Genomic DNA, 17,234 nt, shown 5'->3' with positions numbered 1-17,234 from the left:
TTTCTTTATATACACTTGCTTTTTGTTTATTATTACATGATAAAGGATTATGTCCCTCATAATTATGTCCCTCATAATAAAAGCTTTTTAAAGAAATATTTTATAGAGGCTTATTATTTAAAGGACTATGTTATTAAAATTAAAATGTCCTTTATCAGTTATAAGATGTACCTTTTCCACATTTATCGTTTCTGAAATTGATATAATCTTACAGTTGCTGGTATTTTATCATTGCCTTAGCCAAGTGGCAATTGTATATAACCTTTGCTGACACATTTTGCTAAGATCAAGGAAGTACCAGCATGCTTTCATGGGTCTTAGGGTACTACGGTAATAATTCATCTGGTCCCATGAGAAGCAGCAGAAAACCTGGCCATCTTTGTAGGCCATTCTCTTGCTCTGCCTTGTTCATTTCGTTTCCTTTTGTTAGGTATTAACAGAATCAATCTCTGCAACAATTATAAATAATCCTCTGGGGCTCGTAAGTGAAACCACTAGTCCCCTTTCCCTCACTTTGGTTTGCTGGTTGTCTGATTCATATTTGCAAATTCAATAGATAAGGATTTTCTATTCCTAGGAGAAAAAATTGTGTAAATTCTGTATTATGTTTTTAAATCACACTTCAACATGTTAATATATTTTTTCCTATTGTAAACTTACTAAACACATTCTTACGTGTCTGTTTCCTGTGTAATATAATGATGTATCAAATGTAAACTTTAAAAGCATAAAACTTGATACATCATGTTACCTGTTAACATTTGTACCATAATTTGACCGTGTCAACGCTCTGATATCTGTTTATCTCTGTTTTTATTAGGTTTTGTAAAGAAGCTATACTTAGTAATCTTTGGACAGGAAACATATTTAGTTTATTTCATTTTGATGAATTACCAGAAGTCAAATTACTGGGTCAAAAGAATATGAACATTTCTTAAGTTCTCGAAACTTTCTGACAGATTGTGATCTGATAGAATTGTAATTTAAGAATTATTAAGGCTGCTTAGTTTGGGGAATTTCTTCCTGCTTCCCCTCTTTCATTCATAGGTTACTGTGGCAGGTACCACATAAAATAATTATTTGAGGGGTAGAATAGATTTGGAGTGGGTAGGCATTATAGCAGAATAGGTAGGGCTCCTTTAACTTTTTGTTAGAAAACCAAAATTGAAGCGGGGGGAAAACCCTTATTTCGACATAAGAAAGCAAGCTTTAATGCTTTTTCATCTTAATTTTTAAAAAACCAAAATAAGTGTTAAAAGAAGCTGAACAATTTATTTAAAATACAATGTCAAGTATTAGACTAGTAGTCTCTTTTTTAAAATAAAAGCTAATATAGAAAGCTTTTCCACTTTTATAGTATTGTGGTTTGGAGCGAAGTGAACAGCTGTTATGCTACATGTAGAACTCAGTATGTAAATTATTATTTTTTAATTTGAAAAAGTATCTTAGAATAATGGTGGTTTGCTGATTAGATTGTAAATTAGGCACAGCTTTAGTCTTTACAATTTTAATAAAAGCTAATGGTAAAAAATAAAATTTAATAGATGCTTTAAAATCAACTCCTAGGATACTAGTTGTGTCAAGCAATACATGCATTTGGCAAACAGTTATTAAACATCTATGCTAGTAACTTTGTTGGACATCAGTGATTAGTATTTTTTATGGAAAGATAGTTAACACAGTATAATGTAACATGAAAGAAGGAGAAATTAAATTCTTGGAGTTTTCTGAAAAAAGCAAGATGATATTTGAACAAAGTGTTGAAGGATATATAAGACGGCAAGTCAGAGGCGGCGGCAGTTACTGGAGTAAATAAATACAGTGGGAGGGTGATAGTCATAAGAAAATGTAGGAACACAGGAAGGTCTGTGATATTATTGCTGATACTTAAGGTGCCTGTTAGGAAATGAGGGGAAGATGTAAAAGGCCTGTATAATGAATGTTTTAAGAAGTGTTTGCCACCATGAAACATGCTGTGAATTAATCTATTAGATGATTATGGTGCTGGTAGTGGTGGTGGTGGCTCTTATTACTGGAATAATGAATAAGGTAAGGTAGTGATTGGGTTACTTTATTCAGGGCTTGGCATAAAGATAATTATGATTTTATGATTTAAGACTCTGAAAGGGATACTTTCTTGCCAATTGGGAAGAATCTCAAGAGTGAAATTGGGGATATAATAGTTTTTTAAAAATCTTAATGCAGAAGAGAAGGACACAGTGGGTAAATTTTGGGGTTACATAAGAATAGTGTCGGGATTTCCAACTCTCTGGAATCCCCTCCCACATGGTGGGAGCTTCCTCTGGGATTTCCCCTCTGGAATCCCCTTCCACACTCTTCGCGGAAGCCTTTCTCTTCTTCTCCTTTCCTTCTCTACCTAAATAAAATCACCTTTCTGCAACACTTCTTGGGTTTAAAAAAAAAAAAAAAAAGAATAGTGTCAAGATTCTAAAACTAAAAATTAGCTGAGAATTAGGAAAAATTGTTAGAACAATAAATCAAATATAATCCTCAGCCTTTCCCCAAAAAAGTTTGAAATGTACACGAAGCAACAAGGAGGACAGTAGGAGCATAATTGGGTGTATGGGAGGTTGCTGTGATCATTGAAAAAACAAAGAATTTACTGGTTTTTGTCTTCAATGGCGACAAAAATTATGCTCAAACTATTATATACAAAGTTAACATTGCTAAGAGGGGCTTGAAATCAAACAAGAAAATTAGCAGATAATTGTGCTAAATAAGTATATCTCCTAGCATTTTATTTCATCGAGCAATACTGATAATACTGTGAAATGAAATCACTAGCAGCTCTTGGTAGTTTTTTAAAAATTGTAAGAAATGAGAATGGCAGAAAAATGAACACAAGCAAATACAGCCTTTTCAACCAAATGCTAGAGGAATATAATTTTTCCTATTTCTAGTATATAATGAGCAGTTTTTGAAATCAACTTTATTTTTACATCTCTGGAACATATTAAAATATTATTGAATTTTATCTATTTTAGATGGACCTGGTATACTAAAGCCAGCCTATGGTTTGCATACATTGACCACTAGATGGTGCTCATACAGAAGGGATTTTGTATGTGTGATAGTCAAGATTTTTCTAGATACATAACAAATCTATGTTCTTTTCAGTCTTGTCTTAGTACAGTTGTATGTTTTTAAATTTAATAGCCCACATTAGAAAGGAGTAATACAGATGCCTGTTACATTGCATTTACAGTACCTTAGCTTTGTAGTTACTTTGCATTTTTTCTTTCTTTTCTTTTTTGTACTTAGAGTTTCAGTGTTGCTTTTCCTCTTGTCCTTTACCTTTTTATATTTTTCACTAAGATTATTTCGTAAACTCAGCATGGTGGTAACCTCAGCTACATAGATGGCTGAGGCAGGAGAATGGCTTGAGCCAGGGAGTTCAAGACCGGCCTGGGCAACATAGTGAGACTCCGTCTCAAAAGCAAGCAAATAAAAGATTATTTAATACTTGCCTTTGTTTCTGTACCTAAAGACTGCTGGGTTTGCAACTTTAGAAACATACACAAATAATTGAGAGCCTATCCAGTATAAATGTTTAACTGTTTTTACTCCACTTAATGTTATAAAGTAAATATTCCTCATAGTCATAAATTTTTCATAATCATGTTTTGAATTACATAGCAATCTACTGAACTAATTGTATTTAGTTCACTAAATTAAGCTTTCTGCTATTGTTTAGGCTAGAATTCTATATTATCACTGAGAAAAAGAAAAATTAAAACTTTACAGAAAAAAGGATACTAATTATTTGTATATCATATAAAAATGTTAATAGTGATTCCTTTTGGTAGTTTAGGTTTGTATACCATCTTTTAATCTATTATTTTAAATAGGTTTTCTAGGTTTTTCCTTAATGAACTTAAATGTTGTTTTAATATAGTTTTATCTTTCATCTCTGCTATGTAATGAGTGAGGATATTCTAAAGCAAAAATAGTTGGTTGCCTTCCACTTCCCAGTCTAATGTGATGTGAAACCCCTCTTGTGATTTAGATACATAGATTTTTTTCGTGTGCATATACTGGCTACTGGCCAATGATGAGATGATCCTAGATTAGTGTAGGTCGCATAACAGCCTTTCCAAAAACTTGAAGTTGTTTTCTTGATGTGAATGGGCTTGTATAGGAAATTCATGCTTTGAAAAGTATTTGTTCCCTATACTTTGGAGAATATGGGAGGGAGTGATCTATCAACTTTAGATTGTACCCCTTAGTTCTTTGGCTCTGTAGGATAAATGTATGTACACTAAGAGCCTATTATTGTGTGTCTTTTGGTACCATTTACAGTTTGAAGTAGGATTTGCATTCAACAGTTGTATTCAGTATCTTCATCTGTTCTAATCCAGAATCACAGGACCCATATCAGTTTTAGGGTTTTCTCTTCCCCTTTTCTTAAGGTTTTCATCAGAAATGGATCAAGGAACATCTTTTAGGGCCAGACCAATTAGTATAGCATTTGTATATCAACCACATGAATCAGGTCTTTTTTAAGTACCTGGTCCATAGTAAAACTTGAATTTTTTCCCAGGAGGTTTTACCTTTTCCTTCAGAAGAGGATTCTTAGTTACCTGTCTACCCTAGTGTTTTCTTATATTCCCCTACTCCGAATTAGATAGGATCCCTCTATCTAGGGCCATAAATTGTCAGCTACTGCCTGCACAGTCCTTGAGAAGAAGCACCAAAGTTTCTGGTATAATCTCTGTCATAAAATATCTTACCCAAAAGAGTACCATGTAGCTCTCAACCCTTACTGAGCACATGTTCATATTTTAGCAAAGGAATCGTAGAGACAGCAGTTAGCTTTTTGTTTCTGCTGAGTCAAGATTTGCAGTGGACCTCAAGGTTGTGGTTTGACAAAAGGCTGCATTTAGTTGGTGCTGGTAAGCACATAGACAAGCAAGATTTTGTCAGGCCACATCTGAAAAAAATACCCATGGCTGAGGTTGGGACTTAGAGTATGCTCTTATCAACTTAAAGATTGATTATTCAACCAATAGTAAATTATCAGGTAGCGTTTTTATTCATGTATTGTTTTAAAATGACCATTATTGTAATATTTACTAATATAGCACAGTGTTAAGAGGACTTGCTTGGGAATTTGTGGTTCTCAAACTTGAAGGTTCATAAGAGTCACTTGGGAAGCATTTTAAACATAAAAATTCCCAGGTTCTCCCTGCCCCTAAAAATTTTGATGGAGAGAGGCTATACCAGTCTACATACTCAGCTAGCACCCCAGCAATTCTCAGGTTAACTATTATATTAACCTAGATATTAGATGTTAGAGTATGTTCATTCAGCAATCAAGTCATAATGTTTTGTGAACCAGAGTAGTATTTATGTAGAGCTGGATAAAACACATTTCACTGATTATAAAACAAAAAATTTACTAGTATTAATTCTTTTTCATTTTTAGAAATTTATGACCTTGTAATCTTAATGTTTATAAAATGCTAGAGAGATGATGCCCATGACTTCTTTAAAGTTCTTTTTTATCATAAAAGTTCCGGAAGTGAAATAGTTGTTTACTAATTAATCTGCCTTGAGTCTCAGTTAGCAATCATTAAAAACCAATACATGACATAAAATGATAGAGGAAAATCCATTTGTAATGAAGCACTCTCATTAGATACTAAGAGTTTAATGTAGGCAGCACTTTTGAACAACAGAGCCAGTGCCACATGACGTGTAAGATCCTTCCTGCTGTAGACATTTGGATATGAATAACAAAGGTTCTTTTAGTGAAGTAATTTTTAACAGTCAGAACTGTTTGCAGAGAGAATCCTCTTGGATGTTTTAATTCAGTTCCTATTTGTAATTTATATAAGCAGTGAAGGTGCCATTGGATTTTACTACACACTGTGGTTGAAACTTGGTAATCCAGGGTTTTTCCACCCGGTGCATTCAATCAGGCAGCCCCACAGGGTCTTGGTAGTCCAGTGTTTATAGCATCCTTCTTTACCTGCTAATCGACCTCACTTCCTGGATTTCAGTCCATCTAGTTGTCAGCTAACAAAAGAACAGCTTTTAGTTCCTGCAGACGCTGGTGAAAAAATAATCATGAGAAAGAAATCCACCTTATGTCGTCTTTTTTGTCTGCAAAAATAAACTCAGCCATCATACAGCTAACAGGTACAGAGGGAAGATATGAGCTCTTTCATAGGAAGAAATCGCTGAGAAAATGAGCATCATTTCTCAAGGTTTTTATTTTCCCTGATCTACAAGTGATGCTGCTGTAATTCTAGCTGCAGTTTTTACCGATCATTCACCACTCAGCAGCTGGTAGAGAAGTAAGCCTGCTTGGCAACCACCTGCAGGGCTGCAGAGATGAATTACATTTTCGGAAACAACACACTTCTATACTCTCGCGGCAGTCGAGGAGGCAATACTAGCTCTAGCCATGGCTCAGTAGGCCCAAAGCAGAAACACTGGGCAAAAAAGGGCTCGTCAGATGAACTGCAAGCTGAGCCAGAACCTTCACGCTGGCAGCAGATAGTTGCATTTTTCACTCGAAGACACAGCTTTATTGACTGCATCTCGGTAGCCACCAGCTCCACCCAGGTAACATACCACTTGTTGAAGTTATTTTCAATATATTTCTGTTTCTATTTGCTTTGTAAAAATGTCTTAATATAGATTTTTTAAATTTAAAAAAATAGTCTTATGCCTTGAAACCTTGGATGTTCAGAAATGTATGCTTTCTGTCCATCTGTGCAGATCTTTAGCACCAAAGGGGAGAACAAGAAATATTTTTCCTTATGCTCTTATGTAATACCAAACAAAATAGTCTCAGATTCAATAGAATGATTTTTCCAAAAATATAAACCCATTGATACGTAAATTAAAATGGAAATTAATAATGCTCATCTCCTTTTTAGACTGTGCTAAATGCTATAGAGTATGATGTCTGACCAAAGAAAATACTGGTTTCAATTTTTATGTGTTATTAGATAACCTTAGGGAGACTGTTTCAGTAAAGAAACAGAAGCTACTTGGAAATATTTTTATTTCTCAGTGTTTTGAAAATAGATTGAATGTAATATAATTGACTAGTATTATATATACTTAAATCTTAGCTATATTATGGCTTATTCAAGGAATTTAATGAATCCTTTTTGTAAATAAACATTATCTAGCTTAATTTGAAATTAGTAAATATGTGCAATTACACAGTCATGGGATTTTTTTCACATACTCAAATCACAAATTAAAGAGATGAGCAAATACTAAAAGTCTCTCAAAATTAAAAAAAACACTTAAAACCACTTCTTTTTGAGGAAATGAGCTATTAAGTATAGTGGGGGAAACAAAGAACAATGAATAAATAATTGTTTGAATGAAATACCTTTTGTTTGGTACAAGGGTGGATTGGGGAAATATTCTTATTTCTAAATATTTTTAAGCAGTCAATTCAATTTTAATAAAAATAAAAGGATGAGAAATGGTCTACTTTAAAAACAAGTTTAGAATGCTTTTGTCCTTTGACATCAGTGATATTTAAATTAATGGATTCCATGCATACACATTCCACATTCCTTAAGACCTTTTAAAATAAATTCCCTTAAAGCCATCTTTTAAATAAAATATTTAGAAGCAGCACAATAAATATAAACTCCAGCTGTCAACAGTTCTATAATTCTTCATATAATTTTTATGAATTTCTTTATTTTTTTGGTTACTAGAATTGTCTTTTAATAGTTTTGATTTAAAATAATGTCAGCTTTCTTAAGTAAGAAATTCTATTTATTATTCTTAAATATTTGGGAGAAATGGAATTACCTGGGCAGGGGGAGTCATTACATAGGCATTGAGGTTAATTTACAATCAAAACTTATTGATGGGGCAATGATTGATTTAACTCTTAATTTGAATACTGCCCCAAGAATTTTACTAATCTTACTTTGACTACAGTTAGGTATATCACAAAAGGATGCAAAGACTGAAGGCTGACATTGTTATTCATTGTAGATTAATATCAAATATTTTCTATTGTCAACAAGAAAGGTATGTTTAAAACTTTATGTGTGTGTGTGTGTGTGTGTGTGTGTGTGTGTGTATATATGGCTTATGTAAATACACACCCTTCTATAAATGTATACACACATAACACAGCATTAATATATCTGTAACTCAGTTTATTACAAGCATACAAATGAAAAGACAGGAAAAGTAGTTCATGTATAAAACTATTGAAACTACAGAATTATATTATAGTTACTTGGGATTTGGAGTAAAAAGTTGCTATCACTGCACTAAAATAGAGTCGTGACCTCTATTTGCAATCAATTCTGCAAAGCCATTTTAAATTTTATCACCCTCACCCAGTTTGGTTCAGAGCATTCCTATATGCTAATGCATGAGTTACTAATAGATCTTATTTCTTTCACACCTCTTTCTTGATTCTCATCTTGTCTTTTTCATTACCTTTCTATTTTATTTCCAGAAATACATATATTAGGGTAGAGGTTTTAGCTACTATTTTTCTTGCACTGGAGTACCCACATTTTATCTTTCATTTTATATATTTTTATAACTGATAAATCGGATAGTTCATATACCCACAATTTTTTTAATAACTTACTGGAGTTCATTTTACAACTTGAAGTATAATGGGACTGAAAGATAACCATAGACATAATTGGATCTTAGTTGATGCTAGAATACATTTTTAAATTTTCACTTACTGACTCATGGCTGGCAGCTTTCTTTTGTAGCACCAAGGGATTTATTGTTAGAAACAACAGATTGAAATCTCATACTTTATTGAGCATATAATATATACCTATGAATATAATAGGGTGATAGTGTTTTGTACTGTGATTGATAAATAAGAGGTCTCTTATTTCACTGATGTCAAAAATATTCTAAGATTTGATAGAAAGATTAACTTTGAATCTAATTCCTTGTGACTAAGCCACATTATACTTTTTGCAGATTGGAGAGTTGTTATAAGTCAAGTTCTGTTAGTATAAAAATTATCTGGTTTAATGTCCCCCCCAAATATAATATGAAAATTGTCTGGTTTAGTATTCTCCCCAAATATACACAATAAATAAAAAGAACCTTTACATACTTTAGAGTTTCATTTAAATTTCTCATCTGCTCTAGGTATTCACGTTCATAACTAAGATTATGTGCCAGGTTCTACTGTGATACCTGGAACTCACTGGAAAATCGTTAATGTTTTTGAATGACAAGGAAACTGAGTGGTTATAAACTTTGGCAAGAACACCTAGTTTCTCAGATAGGGTTTGACATGTAGTTGTTGCTCAATAAATGCTTATGGAATTAATTAATTTTTATTCTAGTCACCTCAGATGTTATCTTCCGGCCTTCCAAAATATGACACCTAATCTGATACCTCTTGAGTACCTGTATTTATTGGATCTTCTCTCTTCTCTCACAGGTCTTTGGTTTTTCACAGCAGTCCATCTCCTTTTCCACTGCCTTTTCTTATCCCCCTATTCTTCATATTATCCTCCAGTCACACTTCCCACACTTTCCTCACCCCTTTCAGTCCCCACTCAATAGTGATAACCATATAGCTTACAGACTGTCTCTTAAGTTTTTTCATTTGATTGTATCTCATTTTGCATTGTAAGTTTTTTGAGGGCTTATTTTGGTTTTTAATGTTAAATTAAAATGAGCTTTTTATGAATTACATTGGTGAAATCTTTTCTGTTTGGGGCTTCATAGTGTTTTTGTCCTCAATTTCAAAGAATTAATATACAAAAAGTTCTCTATGCGTTGTTGGGCTCTCCTTGGTTCCTCACCCTCAATATCCCTCCTATTCTTGTGTTTAGGATCACTTAATAATCTGCCCCATCCTGCTTAGCATACGCAGTCCTGTTCCAATCTAAGACCAGTTTTTATATTCAGCAGGGTTGTAATGAACTCTGGCACAGTGCTTCTGGACTTCACTTGATTTAATGCCTAGGTGAAAAGTTTTATCTACTTAGTGATACCTACAGTTATTAATGACAGCAGTAATCATATGAACTTTAAATAGCTGTGAAGTTTTGGGTCATTTTGAATGTGTATATAGCAGCTATTTATATATTTTGGACTACTAAAAAATCTCAACATATAGATCATTATGAATATTAAAAAAGGCTCCCCTGAAAAAAAAATTAGCATGCCAAATTAAGCTGAGAGCACCAAAGCTGTATTCTTAGTAGTAAATGGAACAGACATGAGATAAGTTGTCAGCATTGAAATAGAGTAATAAAATTTTCTTAAAGAGTAAATATTAGCTGAGTTGAATAATCTGCTTAGAGAAAAATCTATCCTATGTTAAAAATACAGGAAAATGTTGTTCAGATGCTTGTCTGGAAAAATATGTAGGCTAATTCATATATTTTTAAAAATATTATTTGTCCTAAACAGGTGCCTTCTGAGTTATAGAGGATTTAATTTTTAGAGCTATGGGTTGTATATATTGTTCAAAAAATAGAAACAATAACAGTATCAATGTCATTGAGTCACTTCTACCAAATGATTTAATATATATATTAATAAAGTACTTAGAACAGCATCTGGCACATAGTAAGTGCTACATTAGAGTTAGGTGCCCCTGTTATTTTAAAATTAGCTTTGATAGTATTTGAACAAATTCAAATACAGATTATTAGGAATTATAGCACCTAGGATAGCGCAGTACATTCAAACATTCAGTAAATATTGTTGACTGATTAAGTTAATTGTAAGTACAAGCCATCCACTTTTTTTTTTTAAAGAACAAGAGATCTCAACACCTTTAATTACAGGATTTAAGGGAGGTGCTCCAAAGAGCCTTTCAAATTCTTGATATGACTGCCAGTTTCCTGACCTTTCCTCCGCTCCTAACACTCCCTTCTACAAATTGCTAAAAACCAGTCACACGTAGATGACTAAATTTAAGTGATTATCCGCTTCTTTCCAGGCTCCCCTAAACATCCCCCAAACATACCATTAGGACTATTTTTAGATCCTACATCCCTTTTAGTCTCAATCACCACAAAAGGTCCAAACCATCCAGATTGCAACTCTGCCTTCCCTGTACCAAATCGCAAACTGCACATTAAACTTCTAATACCTGATTCCTGCTTATTCTCAAATAAATAATCTTGCTGTGTGTTCCAGCCTGTTAAAATAAATGAACTGTCTGTGTACCTAAAGTTCACCCCTTCACTTCTGTACTAGATCTTAGTGCCTTTGGTTGTTCAAGAACTTCTGAAATCCCCTTCTCTCTTCACTGCATCATCTATCTTGTTTCTATACTGTCCTTATATTTCCCCTATAAGTTCCATCAGCATATACACCTGCTATAATAGCTTTCAGTAAAGCAAACAACCAAGAAAACACTCTGCGTGTGAGTGAAGATTATCAAATCCAATAGTCAGTTCTCAATGTTCATTTTAGTTGACTCTACAACAACTGTTAACACAATTGATTACTCCCTCCTCTAAATTCTTTATTTTTCTCCTTTGACTCGTCAATAGTACTGCACTTTTAATATTCTACCAGCCTCAGTTTCCTTTACAGTATCCTCCTTTTTCCTACTGCTGAATGTTTGAACGTCTCAGGGCTCAGTCCTTGAACTCTTTTTATACTCACATTTCAGGTGATCTCATCTACTCCTATGCCCTTAAATACCATCAATATTTCTATCTTTATTCCAGAGTTAAACCCTGTACACTAGACTCTTCTACACAATATCTCCACTTCAGTTAAGCATCTGAAAGTTAACATATTAAAAAGAGAATTTCTAGTTTTATTGATGTCACATCTTTATTCAGTATGCCATTCACTACCATGCTGAAGACAAAAACCCGTAAAATTATCTACTATTCCTTTTTCCTTTGTTCCATATGCAGTCTAATGCCAAATCCTATTGGCTTTATATTCAAGATATATTTATGATCTGGCCACTTTTCAGTATGTCTGCAACCACTGATTCAGTATTTGTTGCCTGAACTACAGCAGTAGACATCTAACTTCTCTCTTGTTAATTAATATTCTTTGCTTCCTCTAAGGTAGCACCCCTTCACTCCAGACATTACTCTGTCTTCTTACCTGATTCTGTATTATCATAATTTTTTTTATCTGTGTTTTTACTTGACTAGATTGTCAGCTCCATGCGGGTAGGAGTTTTCTGTTATGTTTACTGCTATGTCCTCCTCAGTTTCTGTGACAGTGGCTGGCACATTGTAGATAACCAGAAAATATTTGATGAATGAGTGCAGAGACAGGGACATACAAACTTGTGCTAAGGAGGGCCAAAGCAGATGTGTTTGTCTTTTCCCTTAGACTTTCTGTGAAGCATGCATCACACTATATTTAGCATTATAATAGTTCTCTAGCTGATGATTCTTATTTGACCTCTGGGAAGAAATACACTTAAGGAGATAAGGTAGGGAGAGAAGAGAAACCATTCAGTTTCCTCGTAACTGGGATAACTATATAACTCAGACCAAACTATTTTTTTCTTCATATCTCAGGAATGGAATTGTTCATATTTATTAATGCAGTGCCTTTGTACTAAAGTAGTCTACACAGAAGGTAGGTAGACAGTTTTCTTAAACTGCTTTGAAAATGCTGACTCTGATTAATAGTAGGTTATTTTCCAGGGAAATTGATAGAAATATCCTCCTTTGGTATTGACTAACCAAACATTCACACGATAGAAGCTCTGTTGTACTGATAGTGAGATGCTAACTCTTGGCAGATACATTTGTTTCTTAATTTTCTACTCAAAAGGCCACTAACCTTGTGAAATTAATACAATGACTCAGACTTGGAAATCAGTTGTTCCCCCTTTTACACAAAAAATACTGTAGGATTTATTTTATGTCTGTTTTTCTGGAAACTTTTACAGTGCACCTACATGTACTGACTCAAAAATGTGTTTAAATGGTGTTAAAGAACCAATCATTTATATAATAGGACACTCTAGAAAAGCATAGAGATGAAGATTAAACAAAAAGTAATTGGTTACTATGATTATATAAGCTTTTTTACTTTACAAAATTGACCATACCATCAAGCAGTTGTATCCCTTGGTATTTACCCAAATGAATTGAAAACTTACATCCACACAAAAACCTGTACAGAGATGTTTATAACAGCTATGTTCATAATTGTCAAAACCTGGAAGTAACCGAAATGTTCTTCAGTAGGTGAATGGATAAAGTGCATTACATTCAGACAATGAAATATTATTCAGCACTAAAAGAAATGAGCTATCAAGTCATGAAACGACATGGAGGAACGTCAAATGAATATTACGAGGTGAAAGAAGCAAACCTGAAGCCAGTCTAGGAAAAGGATACACACTCTTTGTTTCCAACTAGATGACATTCTGGAAAAGACAAAACTATGGAAACAATAAAACGATCAGTCGTTACTAGGGATTGGGGAGAGGGATAAATAATAGAGCGCAGAGGATTTTTAGGACAGTATAGCTATTCTGTATGATACTATAATGGTGGAAGCATCATTAAACGCATGTCAAAACCCATAGAATATCCAGCCCCCAAAGTAAACGCTAATGTGTGAACTATGGACTTTGTGATGTGTCAATGTGGGCTGATTGATTGTAGCAAATGTACCATTCTGTTGCCTGGATGTTAGTAATTGGTAGTTTTTGTATGTGTGTGAGCAGGGGGCATATGGGAGCTAAAACGGCTCTAAAAAATATAAAGTCTATTAAAAACTATAAAATTGGTATCTTGATCTAGATTAGATTGGCTTAGCTTGAAGACATTTGAAATTTATGATATAAGGTCTTTATAGTTAGGAAATATGTTGTATTCATCTTTGTAGCTTCTGTATGGTGTCTTGTTTAAATGGCCTTACTGTCAAAGATAGATAGTGATAAAGAAGTTTCACAGACTATAATTTATATATTCTTAATATATTCAAACAAGTTTTAAAGTTAACCTTTAAAATAATGTGTTAATAACAGTACTGAAAAATGATTGACCCATATGCTCATGGGATCAGGACAAGAGTCAGCATAAGCAACATTTTTCTCCTTTTTTTTTGAGATGGAGTTTTGCTCTTGTTGCCCAGACTGGAGGGCTGTGGCACAGTCTTGGCTCACTGCAACCTCTGCCTCCCAGGTTGAAGCAATTCCCTTGCCTCTGAGTAGCTGAAATTACAAACATGTGCCACCACCACCACGGCCAGCTAATTTTGTGTTTTTAGTAGAGATGGGTTTCTCTGCGTTGGTCAGGCTGGTCTCGAATTCCCGATCTCAGGTTATCTGCCCACCTTGGCCTCCCAAAGTGCTGGGATTATAGGCATGAGCCACCGTGCCCAGCCTTTTCTTCTTTATTTTCAAGCACTGTTTGTCTTCATGAGAATTATACTTGGTATCTCTTGTCACAACTGTAATTCAGTAGTCATTTGGGTAATGATTTTGTTCAATGTCAGCTTACTAAACCATAAGATTCGCAAGAGCTGGTGCTACAAGGTGTGTGGTTTTTTTCCCTTGCCCAGAGCCTAGCATGGAGAATGCACTTGATAAATGTTTGTTGAGTGAATAAACAGATATTATATAGGTGTTAATTTTTATTTAATGTTGGCTAAGTGGAAGTTTGGAACTGCTAAATATAATTGAATTACTATAAATTTCCCAAGCCATTTCTATATAAAACTGGCTTAAAAACTAGCAAATCTATGTTACCAGATTTTGTAAAGTTGTGAGTTTCAGTAATTCAAAGCCCTCCATCAAAAAATTGTGAAGCATTTATACTTCTCCATATCTGAAGAACTTAAATTTTTATCATTAAAATTTTACTTAGTATCGGTTTCTTTAAAGAAATTTTAAAAAATTATTCCTTGTACTTCCTGGCACTAATATTTAGATAACGTTTTCAGCTGTCCATTTTTACATCAAAGTTTAGAATTTTGATAAAGATAAAAATAGTTGTTCACACTATGTGGAGAACAGTAGCCTACAATTATGAACTTTTAACGAAAAGTTTAAACCAGCTGATGTGGTAATTTTACAGGCATATGCAAATAAATCGACGAAGACTGGACCTATTTTGTGTAAATGCAAACCAACTGGCAGTGACACCTGGGAGCAGTGGAATGTTATAGAAGCCTAAACACAACTTAGGCCCCTCCAGACATTTATTTAAAAGACTTGTTCCTCCTCACTTCATAACAGGAGCACTGCCTGTACATTCTTTTTACTTTAGTAAGTCCTAGTTTGGTTGCATTTCTGAACAGTGTTTTCAGTATCTGTGAAATCAAAACTCTTACTGACCCAAGCAACTCTGAAGTATGAAGAAGTTATAGCTGTGACAGAATGGAACCAAATGATTGCCTTACAATTTTTGTTGTTTTGTTGTTCTGAGAAAAAGAATTGGGGATTATAACCTGGCGTTTAATTATTTGTTTATTTTTTTAACACCCACTTTCGAGAACAATAACTTGGCATTTAAATTAAAACAGATCCCACTCTCAGAAATATTTAAATCTGACAAATCTTGGTAGGAAGATCTAATGTATGAAGGGTTATACATTTGGAAAGAGATCAGCTGGAAAGTGTTTTGTGAGATAAAGAGAAAACAAGCAAGACGCATATCAATCTTCGAATTAATTGCTTTAGCCAAGCTAAGTACCATAGCAGGATTTTGAAGGGAGAGTGGAAAAAAAAAGGAAAAACAAAAATTATGTCATTACAATCACAATTTTCCAAACTGGAAGGCTATATACAGTATAGAGGCAAAATTCTTTCAGTTGAAAGAGCACAGCTGTATTAAATAGACTTTTTAATTATAAGTATTTTAAAGAACTGTAGGTGAAACTTAGACATTCCATATGTATATCTCGTTTGCTTGTTTTTTAAATTGTCATATTCATGGTTTGTGGGGAGAGGCAGTTGGCTTATTTTTACTATTGTAGACTAGGAATTGCAACAGAATTAAACCAACTATTATTAGTAAAAGTTAACACAGGTGTCTTAAAGCCATTTTCTGTTTTCTTCATTGACCTAATTAGCCTTCTTTCCCTCTTTTTAGAAAGCACTTAAAGTGGGAGTCAGTAAGCTACAATCTCCAGGCCAGATGTAGCCTGTTACCTGTTTTTATAAATAAAGCTTTTTTTGTTTTGTTTGTTTTGGTTTTAAGACAGTCTCACTGTCACCCAGGCTGGAGTACAGTGGTGCGATCTCAGCTCCCTGCAACCTCCACCTCCTTGGTTCAAGTGATTCTTAGGCCTCAGCCTCCCAAGTAGCTGGGATTACAGATGTGTACCACCATGCCTGGCTTTTTTGTGTTTTTAGTTAGAGATGGAGTTTAGACATGTTGGCCAGGTTGGTCTTGAACTACTGGCCTCATGTGATCCACCTGCCTCGGCCTCCCAAAGTGCTGGGATTATAACAGTCATGAGCCACCATGTCTGACCTTGTAAATAAAGTTTTATTGGAACACAGCCATGCCTATTTGTGTATTGTCTATGACTACTTTTGAACCACAATAGCAGCATTGGATAGTTGCAACAGTTACTGCATAGCCCATAAAGCTTCTTTTGTTCTTTCCAAAAATGTTTGCCAACCCCTAATCTAAGGATTGATGGAGTATTTATTTCTTTTTACAGCAACTATTTTAACAGGAAAAATATAATACATGGCATTGGTTAGATAAGTATTGGAGAACTGAACAGGCAAAATGAGAATGCCAAGGTAAAATCAAGAGTAACTTCTGGAAGTAGCTACCTATAGGGAAACAAAGGACCCTAACTGAGATTAGTAGAACCTCAGATGAAGGGCACTATGGATTTTTAAATATGAACCCTCAGTGAGAAGTTGTACTTCCTAATGCAGTTTGAATAGCAAATAATGAAAATATTTTGAGCAAATACACTTGACTAAGACATGCTTGTTTTCAAATAAGACATTATTAGGCAATTAGTTATTGCTAGATAGAGAGCAACATGAAACTGGCAGTTTTTTACATTTTGAAACTTCTGTTTTAAGGTTATCTAATTGCAAAACATCTTGAACACCTTCTGATTGGTGGTGGCTGCCCAAGAACACAGAAAGAACCTTTTAGCAATGTCTGCTGTGTAGGGGAAGGAATACTGTACCTACCCAATCTATTGCCCAAGTCATTTTAGAGTACTGATGAAACTGATCTCTTTTGAAGTCACATGGTTTTATTCATTCAACAAATATATGTTAAATACTTCCTATGTGTGCTTCTCTAGGCACT

General features: G+C 34.1%; 1 protein-coding gene across 24 annotated transcripts in view; it reads left to right on the top strand.

Annotated features, from left to right (window-relative positions):
- The window catches only part of DLG1 (discs large MAGUK scaffold protein 1), a 278,082-nt gene that overhangs the window by 112,333 nt on the left and 148,515 nt on the right, over positions 1 to 17,234 (top strand). For 2 of the 24 annotated variants that reach the window (XM_003926195.3, XM_039477344.2), the window contains exon 1: positions 3,831 to 6,591. The exons of 18 other annotated variants lie outside the window; for them this stretch is intronic. In XM_003926195.3, the coding sequence (XP_003926244.1) occupies positions 6,358 to 6,591 (234 nt within the window). In that variant the 5' untranslated portion in view covers positions 3,831 to 6,357. Of the gene's footprint in view, positions 1 to 3,827; positions 6,592 to 17,234 lie in introns of those variants that run through there. 4 more of the 24 variants (XM_074404064.1, XM_010336950.3, XM_010336949.2 and 1 more) reach the window with 4 other exon arrangements.

This window comes from Saimiri boliviensis, chromosome 8 (genome assembly GCF_048565385.1).
Source record: "Saimiri boliviensis isolate mSaiBol1 chromosome 8, mSaiBol1.pri, whole genome shotgun sequence".
NCBI classification, from domain to species: domain Eukaryota; kingdom Metazoa; phylum Chordata; class Mammalia; order Primates; family Cebidae; genus Saimiri; species Saimiri boliviensis.
This window is presented reverse-complemented; position numbering and strand designations above follow the sequence as displayed.